The 18,324-nt window shown below is 39.6% G+C and overlaps 2 protein-coding genes across 11 annotated transcripts in view; one reads left to right on the forward strand and one right to left on the reverse strand.

Annotated features, from left to right (window-relative positions):
* TRERF1 (transcriptional regulating factor 1) overlaps positions 1–16,844 on the reverse strand; it is a 318,184-nt gene extending 301,340 nt beyond the window's left edge. Inside the window, exons 1-2 of one of the 2 annotated variants that reach the window (XM_086371662.1) lie at positions 16,714–16,842; positions 14,300–14,348 (exon numbers count right to left, since the gene is read on the reverse strand). The gene's annotated coding sequence lies outside the window, so the exon portion shown is untranslated. Of the gene's footprint in view, positions 1–14,299; positions 14,349–16,713 lie in introns of both variants that reach the window. The other variant, XM_086371663.1, reaches the window with a different exon arrangement.
* A 128-nt stretch (positions 16,845–16,972) lies between these two features.
* Positions 16,973–18,324, forward strand: part of UBR2 (ubiquitin protein ligase E3 component n-recognin 2) — a 107,954-nt gene continuing 106,602 nt past the window's right edge. For 7 of the 9 annotated variants that reach the window (XR_015153196.1, XM_086371646.1, XM_086371651.1 and 4 more), the window contains exon 1: positions 16,973–17,369. Coding sequence is in view for 6 of the 9 variants with exons in the window: in XM_086371646.1 (XP_086227772.1) it covers positions 17,292–17,369 (78 nt within the window). In the remaining 3 variants the exon portion in view is untranslated. The remainder of the gene's footprint in view (positions 17,370–18,324) is intronic. The other 2 variants (XM_086371649.1, XM_086371647.1) reach the window with 1 other exon arrangement.

The raw sequence follows: 18,324 nt of genomic DNA on the forward strand, positions 1-18,324 counted from the left end.
AGTGGGTTGCCATTGCCTTCTCCATCCAATTCTCCAACTGTCCATCAATTCATCTTATTTTTTGATGCATATCACACGGAACAATGTGCAGATATTAGTACATTTCCTGCCATCTACCTCAGCACAATGAAGTGAAGTGAAGTCGCTCAGTCGTGTCCGACTCTTTGCGACCCCGTGGACTGTAGCCTACCATGCTCCTCCGTCCGTGGGATTCTCCAGGCAAGAATACTGGAGTGGGTTGCCATTTCCTTCTCCAGCAGATCTTCCCAACCCAGGGATCAAACCCGGGTCTCCCATATTGCAAGCAGATGCTTTACCATCTGAGCCACCAGGGAACCTCAGCATGCATGCCCTAAATAGGAGATCAATTTTTTTTTTTTTTTTACAATTCTTGCCCTTTTTTCATTTGAGGTAAAATTTACATACAATGAAATGTAAAACTCTTAAGTGTATGCTGTATACTTTTTGGTCATCTCTACATATGACAAAGATTTTGTGATATTTTTCTCTAGAGAGAATGTGGAGATAATTCAGTCTTTTCTCCAGCATGATTAATCAAAATTTGTTTTTATTATCAATCGTAGAGATGTATACAAAACAAGCAACTTTTGTTTGTTGTTTTAATAGTGCTATTTATAAAACAATTGTTTATTTATAAACAATTTATAAAACAATAAATAGCACTATTTATAATACTGCTACAGGCTTAAACAGAATTCTGATAAATTCTATTTAGGTGTTTCACACCAAAAAAGAAAAATTGTACAGTACATTTATAATTCTATGTGTTGCATTAATCAGTTTATTCTTGATAGGCAAAAACTAAAATGTTAGAAACTGAATCCATCACTTATAATTTCCTACAGCTGACACAAGGAAAAAACTTTTCCATAGACTATCTTCCAGCTCCATACATTCAGACCTTGTTTTTCTGCCCCTAGTCACCTACTTCTGTCATTAGGCACCACAGGACATGTTCACATCTTGTTATAACCTCTGCACCTTCGTGTTACAACCCAGGGTGAATTAGCATAGTATTAATAGAAGGTAGGAATATTCCTGAGTTGGTGCAGTGGTGAAGAATCCGCCTGCCAATGCAGATAAATATAAGAGATGCGGGTTCCATTCCTGGGTGGGGAAGATCCCCGGAGGAGGAAATGGAAACCCACTCCAGTATTCTTGCCTGGAAACTCCCATTAACAGAGGAGCCTGGTGGGCTACAGTCTATGGGTTGTAAAGACACAATAGAGTGACTGAGCACACACACACACACACACACACACACACACACACAAATATTCCTATAGCAATTCCTACTAGGATGAATGACAATAACTGAACTTTATACAGATGTGACTACAAACTACATAAATAATCCAACTAAATACAAGCTGAATGGATCTCCAACCTAATTCCCCTTGCTTGGATCCCAAAACTGTAATGTGAGAGCAAATGTGACAGAAGGAAAGAGGAATAGGAAAGAGACAGTGTATTTAACCAAACACAGTTAAAATGTCTCGCTTTTCAAATTATACAAAACTTGTGTATCATGTGGATACGTTGCTAAGGCAAATGAAGGTTCTTGAAGCTTAAGCTTCATAGTGTCATGCTGGCTCTAGGCTAACAGGACAGCCAGTCCATTCAGGGTTTCTCTTTTTTTTTTTTTTTGGCCACAAGGCATATGGGATCTTAGCTCTCTGACCAGGTGTCACACCTGCCCCCCGCCCCACCCCTCTGCATTGGAAGGCAGAGCCTTAACCACTGGACCACCAGGGAAGTCCCATGCCATTACCACTTTGGAGGAGGTCGGAACACTCCAGTAGAGATTTCTACAAGATATAATTTAAAGGTAACTGGATGTGTCTCAGTATAATGAGAGACTTAGACAATTGGTAGAGAACTGTAGCTTGAACATCTTGGTGTGCTCACAGAAAATGATGAAAATGAAAAATAAGACAATTATTAACTCCATGGAAAACAAAAAGTTGTTCAGGAAAAGAAAAGTCATCACAATTTACTGGTTGGCTCAGCAATAAAAAAACTTCTATCAGCCTAATAATGTAAACTCTGAAAGTTTGTCTATCTAAACGACAAATATAACTACATTAGGAGAGTAGAGGAATATGAAGGTGGGGGCAGGGGATGAAAGCGTGAAATCTTCTTTCCTAACAGGAAGTGCATAGATGATGCCTAAAATGGAAAAAAATCAAGAAGTAATACAAGGAAGTTATTTTGAAATATGGCAGCAACTAAAATAATTCAAAGTGATTGACTCCTCTGAGAAGACAGAAATAGGGGGAAAGGGACTAGGGACTGCTCTGCTTTTTTTCATTGTTTTTAAACGAACTCTGTAGAACTGTAAAATTTTTGACATTTGCACATGTATAATTTTGACAAAAATTAAAAACTCTCATCCCCTGTAGTCTAGGGATTCTAACTCTAAAGACTTTATCTGTCCCACAGACACACTTACATGTACATAATAACATTTTTACAAGGTCATTTATTGCCGTATGGTCTGTAAGAACAAAAGACTAGAAATGATTTAAACATCATTAATAAGGGATTGTTAAGTAAATGAAACATATAGTCACTGGAATACTACATAGCCTATGAAGGAATCTCCTAAATGAAAAAGTGAAATGCAGAAAATATGCATATATGCTACCACTGGCATGAAAACAAAAATACACCGGCAATATACAGAAACTCTCTAGCAGGACACATGAGAAATGGAAACAGTAGTTGTCTCCAGGAGAGGGAACTTAATGGCTAGGTTCAAGTGGCAATATTATCTATTAGAAAATAAAATTTTAATTAAAAAGCTTTAATACAAGATGGAAAAACACAGAATTAATTAAATGAACCCAACAACAAGGCAAATGGATATTTGCTAATAGTAATCGTATCAGTCAGGGTTCTGCAGAGAAACAAAGCCAATAGATACACATCTCCAGGACCAAGCTTGATGTCAGTAACGGCCAGGAACAAGATAGTCTCCAGCGCACTTGCAACTTCTAACTCTCACCTGAGCACATACAATTGATGGAATCTAATTTGTTTCCAGGACTCTAGTTGCAAAGGAGTGTAGACAATGTGGTGTTTAGCTGACCACACTTTAGAGGGCATGAAAGCGTATCTGGAGATGACACTGTCTGGGAAAGCCGACCCACAGAGTTTGCCGCAGTAATTGAACTTGTGAATGGTGGTTTCTGAGAGGCTGATATAACAGAACCCATGTCTGGGGCAGCCTTATGCCCTTGTCCTCCTTGGCCTTGGTGTTACTGGTTTTCTAATGCCTGTGTAGAACCAGAAAGACACTATTTTACCTTCTTTCATTTGGCCTCCCATAATGACCAAGTACAATAATTTACATCCCTTAAAGAATATATTGCACCTGTCAAAGAAAATAAAAGTATTCCTGAGTCTTGTTATAGATGGTAAGGGAAGGACTCCTCTGATAGTTCAGAATCTAAGACTCCAAGTTCCCAGTGCAGGGGGCCTGGGTTAAATCCCTGGGCAAGGAACTAGATCCCACAGGATACAACTAAGAGTTTGCATGCTGCAACTAAGATGGAAGATCCCACATGCCACCACTAAGACCTGGCACACCCAAATAAACATTTATTTATACATAAAATAAGGGCCATAAAACTGATTCAACCTACCACAGTGACTTTGGGCAAGTTACTTTATCTTCATGAAGCTCAGTTTCATCATATCTTAACTAAAAATAGTAGCATCTATCTTGAAAAGGTTTTAGTAAAGAATAGGAAAAATAGAATGGTTCTATTACTAGTGAGCATATGTGCGTGCTAAGTCGTTCTAGTTATGTCTGACTCTGTGTGACCCTATGGACTGCAGCCCGCCAGGCTCCTCTGTTTGTGGAATTCTCCAGGCAAGAATACTGGAGTGGATTGCTATTTCCTTCTTCAGAGGAACTTCCTGACCCAGGGATCGAACCTGGGTCTCTTATGTCTACCTGCACTGGAGGCAGATTCTTTACCACTAGCGCCACTTGGGAAGCCTAGTATTTATTAGTTTATCTGAAAACTTTTTGCCACAAAGCCACAGCTTTCTTAATGTTCTTGATTCATTCCACGTCTGTTTTAGCCTCAGGGCCTTCTCATTGCTGTTTCCTTTGTTTACAATGCTCTCCTGACTCCCTCTTTCTTTTCACTCAGGGCTCGGCACAATTCTCCCTTCCCAGCTATGTTTCGCTAACCAACCTATGTAACAGCTACCCTCCCACTGGGAAGAGACATCAGAGACCTCTTTTTCTCCACACACACAGAGGAAAGGCTGTGGGAGGATGCAATGAGAGGGTAGCCATCTGCAAGCCAAGAAGAGAGCCCCCACCAGAAACCAACACAGCTAGTTCTTTGATCTTAGACTTCGGCACTCCGAACTTTGATAAAGTTAGCTTTAAGTCACCCAGTCTGCAGTATTCTGGTATGGCAGCCCAAACAGTCTAATTTAGAGTTTCATGCCTCTGACAGATTTTCTTTTACGCTATTTTGTCTCTCTAGAGAAGACTCTCTCAAACTTCTGCCTGAGACATATAAGCCAGACACTGGTATGCTTAGAGCCAAGGGGGTGAAATGCATTTGGGGTGAACCTATTCAGTGTATCAACTTTGAATTAGGGCCCTAGTATTCATTACAGTGTCCCTGTTCTTAGTTCTGCCTTAAGTCCCTCAGTCCAAAGGCCCTCAAGTGCAGCCTCTCTAGAAGATAAACCTTTAGTCTTCTCCCAGGGTGGGAGATGAGGTGATCTAACTTCTTGTTATCATTTTCACTCACCTTCACAGTAGCATGGTGCTTTATTTTTCTAAAACTTTCAGAGCTCTGGATATGAATTAGCATGAGTCTGTACTGCTTTACTACTGGCTTGAAAGTGAAAGTCACTCAGAAGTGTTCAACTCTTTGCGACCCCATGGACTATACAGTCCATGGAATTCTCCAGGCCAGACTACTGGAGTGGGTAGCCAATCCCTTCTCCAGCAGATCTTCCCAACCCAGGAATCAAACTGGGATCTCCTGTATTGCAGGCGGATTCTTTACCAGCTGAGCTACCAGGGAAGCCCAGGTTTCAGCATTCACTGACAGCAAAGTCAGTTACTTCTCATCCATTTGCTTTCCACCTTCCAAAAGTTTGGTGCTATCATCTCCATACCTACCCTATCTTTCTCCCCACCCCCCTTTACTGTCATGAGGTATTCAATATGCCATGTGTAACTGAAAATTGGAGCTTAGTGTTTAATGACCAACTGGGAACAGAAGATAAGACTCTGGGTCAAGGAACATAAATTGAAACTGAGATTCCCACATAAAGCCAGAGCTTTCAAAGGAATGGAATATCAGTGAAAGGATAGATTAAGAAAAAACTCGTCGACTGGCAGAGGAAAATAACAAAGAAGCTTTTAGACTAGACTCTGAGTAGGGAAAAGAACTCTCCCTTAAGAATTTATAAACAGGGACAATGTCACACAATTCAATTAATACTATTAGGGAATCCCCAAGCCAAGAGACTGACATAAAAATTGATCCTAGTGTGCCTGGCTCTGAGTATATGATGTTCCTAGAAAATCTGGCCTTGTAGAAGCAAATGGAAAACTGTTTTGAAGGTCATGCTCTAAATACAGGCCTGCTGAGATTCCCATAGCCAATGCTAAGTGGAAATCATCTCAAATTTGATAATCACAAAGCACAAAGGAGCAATCACTTAAACGAGGATCTGCACAGACACACAAGCTAAGATTCAGCTCCCAAGTCCTTTATAAGTACAACAGCTACAGAACACTACTGAATAAGCATTTTCATAAGTATGAAAGATATCAAAGAAAGATTTAGTACCATAAGTAAATAAGGCATTATAAAAGAACAGGACTTTCTGAAAGTGAATTAAATGTAATTTCTAGAAATGAGAAATGAAGTCATTGAAAATAAAAACTAAATAGATAGTTAATATCAGATTAGTCACAGATGAAGAGAGAATTTGTATGCTAGAAGATATATAACCAGAATGGAACAAAGTTAAAAATATGGGAAAATGAAAAAGAGATCGAAAGTCCTGGAAAATACAAAAGGAAGTCAAACAGAAGTTCCACAAAGAAGAAATAGAGAGAATGCAAGAAAGGTAATATTTGAAGAAATAATGGCTTTGGAGTGATTCCTTGATCATATACCCTAGTCCACAAGGCAAATGTCATCAAATACCAAAGATCTATATCATATAAACCATTTTCTCTGCCCACAATACAGTACAATGAGAAACCAGTAACAAAGGATAACAATGCCAGAAGTGGCCGAGATGGCAGAGGAGGAAAAATCTAAGTTTACCTCCTCCCATGGGCACACCGAAATTTGGGGGAAAAAAAGCAACTATTGATGAAAAAGGCCAGAAGACTAATGGAAAAAATCTTCTATAACTAAAGATGTAAAGAAAGAACCACAAGAAGACAGGTAGAAGGGGTGTTATATAGTCAACACCCATCCCCTGAGTGGGTGACCCACAAATGGGACGATAACAACACTGTAGAGGTTTTCCCCAAAAAGCAAGAGTTCCAAGACCTACATTGCTCCCGCAGTGGTCCTGCACCAGGAAGATGAGCTCCTAGAACACTCTGCTTTGAAGGCAAGCAGGGCTTACTTTCAGGAGAACTAGAGGTCTGTGGGAAATAGAAACTCCACTCCTAAAGGGTGTACACAAAATTTCACATGCTCTGGGCCCCAGAGCAGAAGCAGTAATTTGAAAGAAGCCTGGGTCAGATCCACCTGTTGATCTTGGAGAATGTCCTAGAGAGGCAGGAAGCAACTGGAGCTCACCCTGGGGACACAGACACTGGTGGCAGCTCTTTTGGGGTGCTCATTCTATGAGGACCCTGGTGCTGGTGAGGGCCATTTTGGAATCCTCCCTCTAACCTATTAGAACTGGAACATGGCCCCCGTGGCATTAGTGCTGAGACATCTAGCTGAGCAGCTAGCTGGGAATGGGGAACACAAGTCTACCCGCCAGCAGGCTGATTCCAGCCCTGGGATGCCCCTGGGCCCCAGCCCCACCAATCCGCAGGCTAATACAAGATCCAGGACCCTCTGCCCCATAACCTCTCACCAGTGTGCCAGTACTAGGCCTGGAAAGCCATGGGCTTCCACAGCCAGCTGCCTCATGACCCAGCCCCACCCTCTAGTGGCTGGCAGCCTCCACACAGTGCAGTTTGGCAACCAACTGGGCAAGAGGACAGCCACACCTATCAGACCACCCACAGCGATCAGTCTCACACAACAGAAGGGCCCCTGCAGCCCACATAGGGGGTACTCCTAAGGCATAAAGCTCTAGTGGCCAGGGGGAAAGCATACTGCTGGGATGCATAGGATGCCTCCTACAAAAGGCCACTTCTCCAAGGTCAGGAAATGTAAATACTTACCAAATACATAGAAATAAAAACAGCAAAGTAGGCAAAATGAGATAATAGAGGAATATGTTCCAAACTAAGAACAAGATAAAACCCAGAAGAACTAAGTGGAGATAAACAACCTACTCAATAAAGAGTATAAGGTAATGATCATAAAGACGTTCAAATAACTCAGGAGGAAAATTAGATGAACAGAGTGAGAAGTTAGACATTATCAACAAAAAATTAGAAAAATATAAAGAAGAACCAGATATAAAGAATACCATAACTGAAATGAAAAATACACTAGAAGGCAATTTTTAGTAGATTAGATGATACACAAGAACAGATTGGTGAGCTGGATGACGGAATAGAAGAAATCACAACAACAAAAGGAATACAAAGAAATGAAGACAGTTTAAGAGACCTCTGGGACAGCATCAAGCATGCTAACATTCAAATTATAAGGGTCCCAGAAGAAGAAGAGAACAAGAAAGGGTATGAGAAAAATATTTGAGAAGATGTATAGTCGAAAACCTCCCTAACATGGAAAAGGAAGTAGCCACCCAAGTTCAGGAAGCTCAGAGAGTGCCATACAGGATACACCCAAGGAGAAACATGCCAAGACACATATTAATCAAACTAACAAAAGTTAAACACATAGAACAAATATGAAAAGCAGCAAAGGAAAAACAACAAATAACATACAAGGGAATCCCCAAAAGGCTAACAGCCAATCTTCCAACAGAAACTCTGCAGGTCAGAAGGGAGTGGCAGAATAAATTTAAAGCGACGAAAGGAAAAAAAAACCCACAACCAAGATTACTTTATCCATCAAATATCTCATTCAGATTCAAAGGAGAAATCAAAAGCATTACAGACAAACAAAAGTTAAGACAATTCAGCACTGCCAAACTAGCTTTATAACAAATGCTGAAGGAACTTTTCTAGACAGGAAACACTAGAGAAAGAAAAAGCCTACAAAAACAAACCCAAATCAATAAAGTAAATGGTAACAGGATCATATATATCAATAATTACCTTAAATGTAAATGGACTAAATACTCAAGCCAAAAGACACAGATTGGCTGAATGGATACAAAAACAAGACCCCTATATATGCTGTCTACAAGAGACTCACTTCAGACCCAGTGACACATACAAACTCAAAGTGAGGGGCTGGAAAAAGATATTCTATGCAAATGGAAATCAAAAGAAAGCAGGAGTAGCAATACTTATATCAGATAAAATAGACTTTAAAATAAATACCATTACAAGAGACAATGATGGACACTGCATAATGACCAAAGGATCAATCCAAGAAGAAGATATAACAATTATAATATATATGCACCTAATATAGGAGAACCTCAATACAAAAAGAATACAAAGAAATGAGGACAGTTTAAGAGACCTCTGGGACAGCATCAAGGATACTAACATTCATATTATAAGGGTTCCAAAATGAAAACAGAAAAAAGGACAGAAAGGATATTTGAAGACATAATACCTGAAAACTTACCTAACCTGGGAATGAAAAAAGACATCCAGGTTCAGGAGTCACAGAGACTCCCAAAGGCTATCAGCTGACTTTTCAGCAGAAACTCTGAAGGCCAAAAGAGAGTGACATGATATATTTTAAGTGATTAAAGAGGAAAGACCTACAACCAGTAACATTCTATGCAGCAAGGTTCATTTGGATTAGATGGAGAGATCAAAAGTTTTACAGACAAACAAAAGCTAAGAGTTCTACACCACCAAACCAGCTTTATAAGAAATGTTAAAGGGACTTCTCAAAGTGAAAAAGGAAAGGCTACAACTAGAAATATGAAAATTACAAAAGGAGAAATTTCATTAGTAAAGGCAAACATACAGCAAAGATACAAAATCAACCATGTATTAAGCTAGTAGAAGGTTAAAAGATAAAAGTAGTAAAATCATCTATATCCATACTAAGTAATAAAAGGGCACAGAAAACAAAAAAATATAAAATATGATGTCAAAACAGTAAACATAGTAGGGAAGAGTATAATTAGCAGGATTCTTTTTTTTTTTTTTTTAAGTATGTATTTATTGGCTACATGGCATGTGGGATCTTAGTTCCTTGACCAGGGATTGAACCTGTGCCCCTTGCATTGGAAGCACAGAGTTTTAACCACCAGACTGCCAGGGAAGTCCCAATTAGCAGAATTCTTAAAAATGCATTTGAACTTTATAGATCAGCAACTTAAAATAATCACATATAGATTTCTATATGTAAACCTCACAGTAAACACCAACCAATAATTTATAATACATACACAGATGAAAAAGAGAAAGGAATCCAAACATAGCACTAAAGATAGTCATCAAATCACAAGGGAAGAGACCAAAACAGGAAGAAAAGAACAACCAAAAAAAAAGCAAAACTACAGAACAACCCCACAATTAGTACATACCTATCAATAATTACTTTACATGTAAATGGACTATGTTCCAACCAAAAGACACAGAATGGCTGAATGGATATGTAAATAAGACCCATCTATATGCTGCTGACCAGAGACTCATTTCAGATCTAAAGAGGCACACAGACTGAAAGTGAAACAATGGAAAAAGTGATTCCATGCAAATGGAAATCAAAAGAAAGCTAGGGTAGCATTACTTACAACAGACAAAGTAGACTTTAAAATAAAGACTTATAAGAGACAAAGAAGGACATTAAATAGTGATCAAGGGATCAATCCAAGAAAAAGATACAACAATTATAAATACATATGTACCCAACAAAGGAGCACATAAATACATGAAGTAAATATTAATAGATATAAAGGGAGAAACTGACAATAACAATAGTAGGGGACTTCAACACCCCACTTACATGAATGGACAGATAATTCAGACAGAAAATCCATAAGGTAACACTAGCCTTAAATGACACATTACACCAAATAGACTTCACTGATAATAGAGAACAAATCATCCAAAAGCTGCAGAATACACATTCTTTTCACGTGCACATGAAATATTCTCCAGGATAAATCACATGGTAGACCAAAAAATGAGCCTCAATAAATTTAAGAAAACTGAAATCATATCAAGCATCTTTTCTCACCACAACACTACAAGACTAGAAATCAACTATAAGGAAAAAAAAAACTGCAAAAAACACAGAAATCTGGAGGCTAACAATATGCTAACAATCAATGGATCACTGAAGAAATCAAAGAGGAAATTTAAAAGCACCTAAAGACAAATGAAAATGAAAACATGACAATCAAAAACCTACGTGATGGGACTTCCTTGGTGGTCTAGCGGCTAACACTCCATGTTCCCAGCGCAGGGGACCCACATTCAATCCCTGGTCAGGGAACTACATCCCACATACCACAGCTAAAGATCTCACATGCTGCAACTAAGACCCAATGCAGCCAAATATTGAAATATTGCAGCCAATACATAAATATTTTTTAAAACTTACAAGAAAATTATGTGATGCAGCAAAAGGAATTTTAAAAGGAAAGTTTATAGTGATACAAGCTTACCTCAACAAGAAAAATATTGAATAAACAACCTAACCTTACACCTAAAGGAACTATATAAAGAAGAATAAACCAAACCCAGAGTTAGTAGAAGGAAGGAAATCATTAAGACCACAGCAGAAATAAATGAAATAGAGACTTTAAAAGCCCAACAGAAAAGATCAATGAAGCTAAAGGTTGGTTCTTTGAAAAGATAACCAAAATTAGCTAGACTCATCAAGAGAAAAAGGGAGAGGGACCAAATGAATAAAATCAGAAATGAAAAAGAAGCTAAACCAAAACACCATAGAAATACAAAGGATCATAAGAAACACATGAGAAATAAAGGAATAAAAAAAAAAAAGAAACTATATGAAAAACTATATGCCAATAAAATGGACAACCTAGAAGAAATGGACAAATTACTAGAAATGTACAATGTCCTAAACTGAAACAGGAAGAAACAGAAAATCTGAACAGTAATGAAATTGAATCTAATAAAACAAACTCCCAACAAAAAGAACTTGAAAAAGAATAGATACATGTATATGTTTAAGTGAAATACTCTACTGTACACCTGAAACTAACAAAACATTGTTAATCAACTACACTCCAATATAAAATAAGAATCTTTTAAAAAACTACTAATAAACAAAGATCTAGGACTAGATGGCTTTACAGGTGAATTATATAAAAATTTATAGAAGAGTTAGCACGTATCCTTCTCTAACCATTCCAAAAAATTAGAGGAATAAGGGCTTCTGAAGGCAATGGCACCCCACTCCAGTACTAGTGCCTGGAAAATCCCATGGACAGAGGAGCCTGGTGGGCTGTAGTCCACGGGGTTGCTAAGAGTCGGACACAACTGAGCTACTTCACTTTCACTTTTCACTAGCATGCATTGGAGAAGGAAATGGCAACCCACTCCAGTGTTCTTGCCTGGAGAATCCCAGGGACAGGAGAGCCTGGTAGGCTGCCATCTATGGGGTCGCACAGAGTTGGACACGACTAAAGCAACTTAGCAGCAGCAGCAGCAGCAAGGGCTTCTGAACTCATTCTATGAGGCCAGCATCCCCCTGATACCAAAAGCAGACAAAGCTATCACACAAAAAAGAAAATTACAGGCCAACATCACTGAACAGAGATGGAAAAATACTCAACAGAATATTAACAAACCAAATTAAACAATACATTAAAAGGACCATGATCAAGTGGGATTTATCCCAGTGATACAAGGCTGGTTCAACACCTGCAAATCGATGTGATACACCACATTAACCAATTGAAGAATAAAAACCATATGATCATCTAAATAGTTGCCGAAGAACTTTGTCAAAGTTCAACATCCATTTATGGTAAAAACTATCCAGAAAGTGGGTATAGAGAGAATATACCTCAACATAACAAAGGCCAGATAGTTCAAGCCCTTAGCTAACATCATACTCAATGGTGAAAAGCTGAAGGAATTTTGTCTAAGATTAGGAACAAGACAAGAATGCCTACTTTCACCATCTTTATTCAACATAGTATTAGAAGTCCTAGCCACAGCAATCAGACAAGAAAAAGAAATAAGAGGAAGACAAACTAAAAAGGAAGAATTAAAACCGTCACTGTTTGCAGATGGCATGATACATATAAAATCTTAAAGATGCCACCAAAAAACTAATAAAACTAATCAATGAATTCAGAAAAGCTGCATGATACAAAATTAATATATAGAAATCTGTTGCATTTCTATATACTAGCAGTGAATTATCAGAAGAGAAATTAAGAAACAATCCCAGTTATAATCCTGACAAAAAGAATAAACTATCTAGGAATGAATCTAACTAAGGAGGTAAAAGATCTGTACTTAGAAAACTGTAAAACACGTGAAAGAAATTAAAGATGACACAGATGGAAAGATACACTGTGTTCACAGATTGAAAGAATTAATTTTGTTAAAGGACCATACCATACCCAAGCCAATCAACAGATTCAGTGCAATCCTTATTAAAATACCAGTGACATTTTTCACAAAACTAGAACACATAATTCTAAATTTGTACGGAAACAGAAGTTTTTTCCAAAGACACATAGACAAAACAATCTTGAGAGAGAAGAACAAAGCTGGAGTTATCATGCTTCCCGATTTCAAACTTAATTATCAAACCAGTATGGTACTGGCACAAAAATTGACACATAGATCAATGGAACAGAACAGACAGCCCAGAAATGAACCCACATTATATGGGCAGTTAATCTGTGACAAAAGAGGCAACAATATACAATAAGGAAAAGACAGCCTCTTAAATACATGGTGTTGGAAAAACTAGACAGGTATGTACGAAAGAATCAGACTGGACTACCCTCTCACACCATGTACAAAAATAAACTCAAAATGGATTAAAGATGTAACAGTTGAAACCATATGAAACCATAAAACTTCTGGAAGAAAACATAGGCAGTAAGCTCTTTGACACTGATCTCAGTAATATTTTTTGCTTATGTCCCCTTAGGCAAGACAAACAAAAGCAAAAGTAAACAAGTTGGACTCTGCACTGTGCTTAGTTGCTCAGTCGTGTCTGACTCTTTGTGACCCCATGAACTGTAGCCTGCTAGACTCCTGTGTCCATGGGGATTCTCCAGGCAAGAATTCTGGAGTGGGTTGCCATGCTGCTGCTGCTGCTAAGTCGCTTCAGTTGTGTCCGACTCTGTGCAACCCCATAGACGGCAGCCCACCAGGCTCCCCCGTCCCTGGGATTCTCCAGGCAAGAACACTGGAGTGGGTTGCCATTTCCTTCTCCAATGCATAAAAGTGAAAAGTGAAAGTGAAGTCACTTAGCTGTGTCCGACTCTTAGTGACCCCATGGACTGAAGCCCACCAGGCTCCACCATCCATGAGATTTTCCAGGCAAGAGTACTGGAGTGGGGTGCCATTGCCTTCTCCGGGGGTTGCTATGCTACATTAAACTAAAAAGCTTTTGATCAGCAAAGGACACTATCAACAAAATGAAAAGACCACCTACTAAATGGGAGAAAATATTTGCTAATGATATATCTGATAAGGGTTTAATATCTAAAATATGATAAGAACTTATACAACTCAATATTTAAAAAACAAACAACCTGGACTTTCCTCACAGTCCAGAGGTTAAGTCTGCATGCTTTCACTGCAGAGGGTACAGGTTAGATTCCCTGGCTGGGGAACTAGAACCCCACATGTTGCATGGTGCAGACCTAAAGAAAAAAAAAATTTTTTTTTAATTTAAAAATAAAAAGATAAAAGTAAAAAAAGCAAACAACCTGATTAAAAAAATGAGCAGAGGATCTCCACAGACGTTTTTCCAAAGAAGACATACAGATGGCTAACAGGGACATGAAAAGATGCTTAGCATGACTATTCATTGGGACAGCAGTCTCCTACCTTTTTGGCACCAGGGACCGATTTCATAGAAGACAATTTTCCCACAGACCTGCAGGGAGGGGTGGGGAATGGTATCAGAATGATTCAAGAGCATTATGTTTCTTGTACACTTTATTTTTTTTTTTATTATTACCTCAGTTCCACCTTAGATCATTAGGCGTTAGATCCCAGAGGTTGGGAACATCTGCATCAGGGAAATGCAAACCAAAAGCACAAGTATCCTCTTTCACCTGTCAGAATGGCTATTATCAAAAAGACAGTAAATAGCAGGATGTGGAGAAAGGGAACCCTCATGCACTCTTGGTGGGAATGTAAATTGGTGCAGTCACTGTGGAAAACAGTACAGAGATTCTCCAAAAAGTCAAAAATAGAACTACTATATGATTCAGAAATTCCACTTCTCCATATTTATCTGCAGAAGATAAAAACACTAATTAGAAAATATATATGCACTCCTATGTTTGTTGCAGTATTGTTTACAATAGCCAAGATTCGGAAGCAACCTAGGGACCCATCAATAGATGAATAGATAAAGAAGGTTTGGTACATACACACAATGGAATATTACTCAGCCACAAAAAAGAATGGAATCTTGCCATTTGTGACAATATGGGTGGACCTAGAAGGTATTATGCTAAGAAAAATATATTAGACAATAAAACAAATACTGTATGATTTCACTTATATGTGGAATCTAAAATTCAAAACAAATGAACAAATATAACAAAACAGAAACAGTGCTATATGTACAGAGAACAAGCAGGTGGTTGCCAGAGGGCAGCAGGTGGAGGGAAGAAAGAAAAAAGTGAGCGAGATTAAGATGTATAAACTTCCAGTTACAAAATAAATGAGTCATGGATATGAAAAAGAAAAAAGATCACAAGGTCATACACACTAGAAAATTTTAAATCATACTAATAATGATAAAATATTATATATCAAAATTTGTGTAACATAATTAAAGCAGTATATAATGGAAATGCATTGCATTAATAAATCTGTGATTCTTGAAGTTAGTCCCCAAGCCCACAGATTGACCCAGGAACCTGACGGAAATACAATTTTCAGACTCCATCCAAAACCTATTGAATCAGAAATTCTGCAAGTGGGATCCAGAAGTCTGTATTTTATCAAGACCTCTAGGTAATTCTGATGCATATACTCAAGTTTGAAAACCACAGCTTTAGATGTACATTTTGAAAAAGAACGGTTAATAGAAATATCCAACTCAAGAATTTAGGGGAAAAGAATATTAAAATTAATCCAAAAATTAAAAATAATAAAGTTTCTTTAAAATGCATTTTAACGGCTTTAACTCTACATTAGGACTCTTAAAAAGGCATTATCTTTGCCTCTGGGTTATAAGACTCCCAGGCTTCCTCCAGGTTGTCTCTGGTTAGGGAGCCCATCAGGGCAAGGAGGTTGAGCAAAGAAGAAAGTAACATATATGTATATATAAAAGACCCTTTCAAGATCTCTCATTCTAGGTATTTATGTATATATGCATACTTTTTTTTTTCTGGATAGAATCATAAGAAAGTATTAAAAATGCTTTTCTTTGTGGAGAAGGACTTTGGGTAAGAGGCATAGTTATCATTTTTCCCTTTAAAAATATTTCCATTAAGTTTGAAGTTCTAACTTATACATATATTAGTTTCATTTTTTAAAGCGATAACAAAGCTTATTTGGACTGTGGGATTATGAGTAATTTTTATTTCTTTTTTTTTAAATTTTTATTTCTTTAAAAGAAAAAACTTGGGTAATATTATAGTTTCGTCAACAACACTAACACCCAGCAAAAAAAAAATTTCCCAAACCTGGATTCCATCAGAACTTTTTTTGCCTAATGTAATTCACAATTTCTTTGTGGGAATAAAGCTCATACCTAATACAACGTGTTAAGCAATTTTCTGACAAACTCTAAAGGAACTGAAGACTTGTTCTAAGAAACCCACCCACCTGTCAGTCAAGAGTCTAATCACCTCTACCGAAACATAATTTCCTTTTGTGTCCAACCTAACAATGATTATCTATTTCTATAAAACGTCCCGATCAAGAGTAAATCTTTGAATTGGCTCAGTAGACTCCTCCTTTGCAACAAGATTTGTAATAAATTTTAATAATTGGTCATAACTAAATCACTTGAAATGTTTCCTTTCACACCAGTTTAACATGTTTTAAAAACCTTCAAAATCCTGGGGGATGTACACCTTCGTTACCAGTGTTGATGGATGACAGGGCCATAAACACTATAGAAATGTAACTATAGGAACGTTTATTCGTTTGACAAGTATTTGAGTTCGTACCCACTCCAGGCTTTGAAAAGTATTTGAGTTCTACCACGTGCCAGGCACCGTTCTAAGCTCTGGGATACAAAAATGAACAAACGGTGTTGAGGGATAAAGCTACAGTACCACACAGTATCTCGCGCTTCTGCCTCTTCCCAGGTGGTCTCTTCCCACGATTCTAGCTGTGCAGAAAAGCCCCGCCCGCTCATCTGCCATTTCTCCAAGCTCTTAGGAGACGAAGGGACTACAACTCCCACAATGCCATCCTGGGTGGGAGGATGGGTTCCTTGTAAGGGTTCCACCTTTTCCCTGGCCTTACGGAGGACGACTACAACTCCCAGAGTGCTCTGCTTCCTCTTTGGGGTGTTATTGCCCCTTTCACGGTGCCGGACGCTGTAGAAACGGGCTAGAGTGCCAGGTCCGATGTTTTCTGTGTCCTTCCCCGAGGCAGGGACGAGGCGGTGACTTGACTCTTGGGCGCAGAGCCCGGGAGGGAGCGCAGGAGACGCTGTCCCTTCTGCCCGGCTCACCTCGCCCTCCTCTTCGTCTTCTCCACCCGCAGCCACCTGAACTCCTGCTCAAGACCGACCGCCCCAGGCAGGGTGGTGACTTTGCACCCCACCTCACCGCCCCGGGCCGTGGCGAGGCCGCTGCCCTCGGGGCGGCAGTAGCGGCGTCAGCGCTGGGGAGGCGAAGGAGGGAAAATGGCGTCGGAGCTGGAGCCTGAGGTGCAGGCCCTCGACCGGAGTTTGCTGGAATGTTCAGCTGAGGAGACCGCGGGGGTGAGTGCCTGGACCGGGGCTAGGATGTCCGGCCGTGGCAGGCCGCGCCCCGGGGGAGGAACCGACTCCTGGGAATCCCTGGGTGGCGGGCCCTGACTTGGGGTGACGACCCGGCGCGCGGGGCCTCGCCGTGTAGGTAATGGCCCGGGGAGGCCCCGGATCCTGCCCCTCTCCGTCCCTCTTTATCCACAAGGAGCCGGCAGCGCTGCTGGGTGCACCAGCCACCCTCGCGTTCCCTTTCGCTCTTCCGTTAGTCCTTCTTTCCCCCTCACTCCCAGTAAGTCCCCCAGCACAGGGCCTTTGCCCTCTGTGCCAACTCTGCTTCCTGGTTTTTTGGATACTTTGTCTTCCTGATTCCTTTTAGGGAGATAAGCGGAGCCTTGCCTCCTCATTTGAAACCTGCCGCCTTTACTTTGTTTCTGGCACCGGCCTTGGCATCCAAAGATGCCAGCAACACTGTTCTCCGTCTTTACCCCTCCTTTTCATTCCTTTTTTGCCCTGGTTTGGTCAGTCGACGTTAGTGAACGTGCGAAGAGTTAGTGTCTTGACACATTTATGGAGTGTGAGAAAGTGGTCGTTGAGACTGGGAGATTAAAACAATAATTCGTCTAGGAGTTGGGGGTAGTTGGACGGAGAACAAACGTTATATAACTTTGAGAGAGCGGCTGTCAGTAAATGGAAGCTAATAATGTGGCCACAGCATGGTGAGAGCAGTTAATGCCCCAAACTTAAAGCATTCAAAGCCAGTCTTGTGCTGAACCCGTAGTATGAATATGCTCATATAAGTAGCAGAGTTATAAAACAATTTAAAAAACTCGATGGTATCTTTCCTCCAGAAGGACAGGGAACACCCATTAGAACAGATTGCCCAGAATGATTATGAATGGACCAAAACAGCTTAGGCCCCACCTTTCGTGCTTCTGATTTAAAAAAACTAATAGGGAGGAAGTGACCT

Source organism: Bos grunniens, chromosome 23, assembly GCF_055505025.1.
Source record: "Bos grunniens cultivar Pamir isolate PY7600 chromosome 23, Bosgru_T2T1.0, whole genome shotgun sequence".
NCBI classification, from domain to species: Eukaryota; Metazoa; Chordata; class Mammalia; order Artiodactyla; family Bovidae; genus Bos; species Bos grunniens.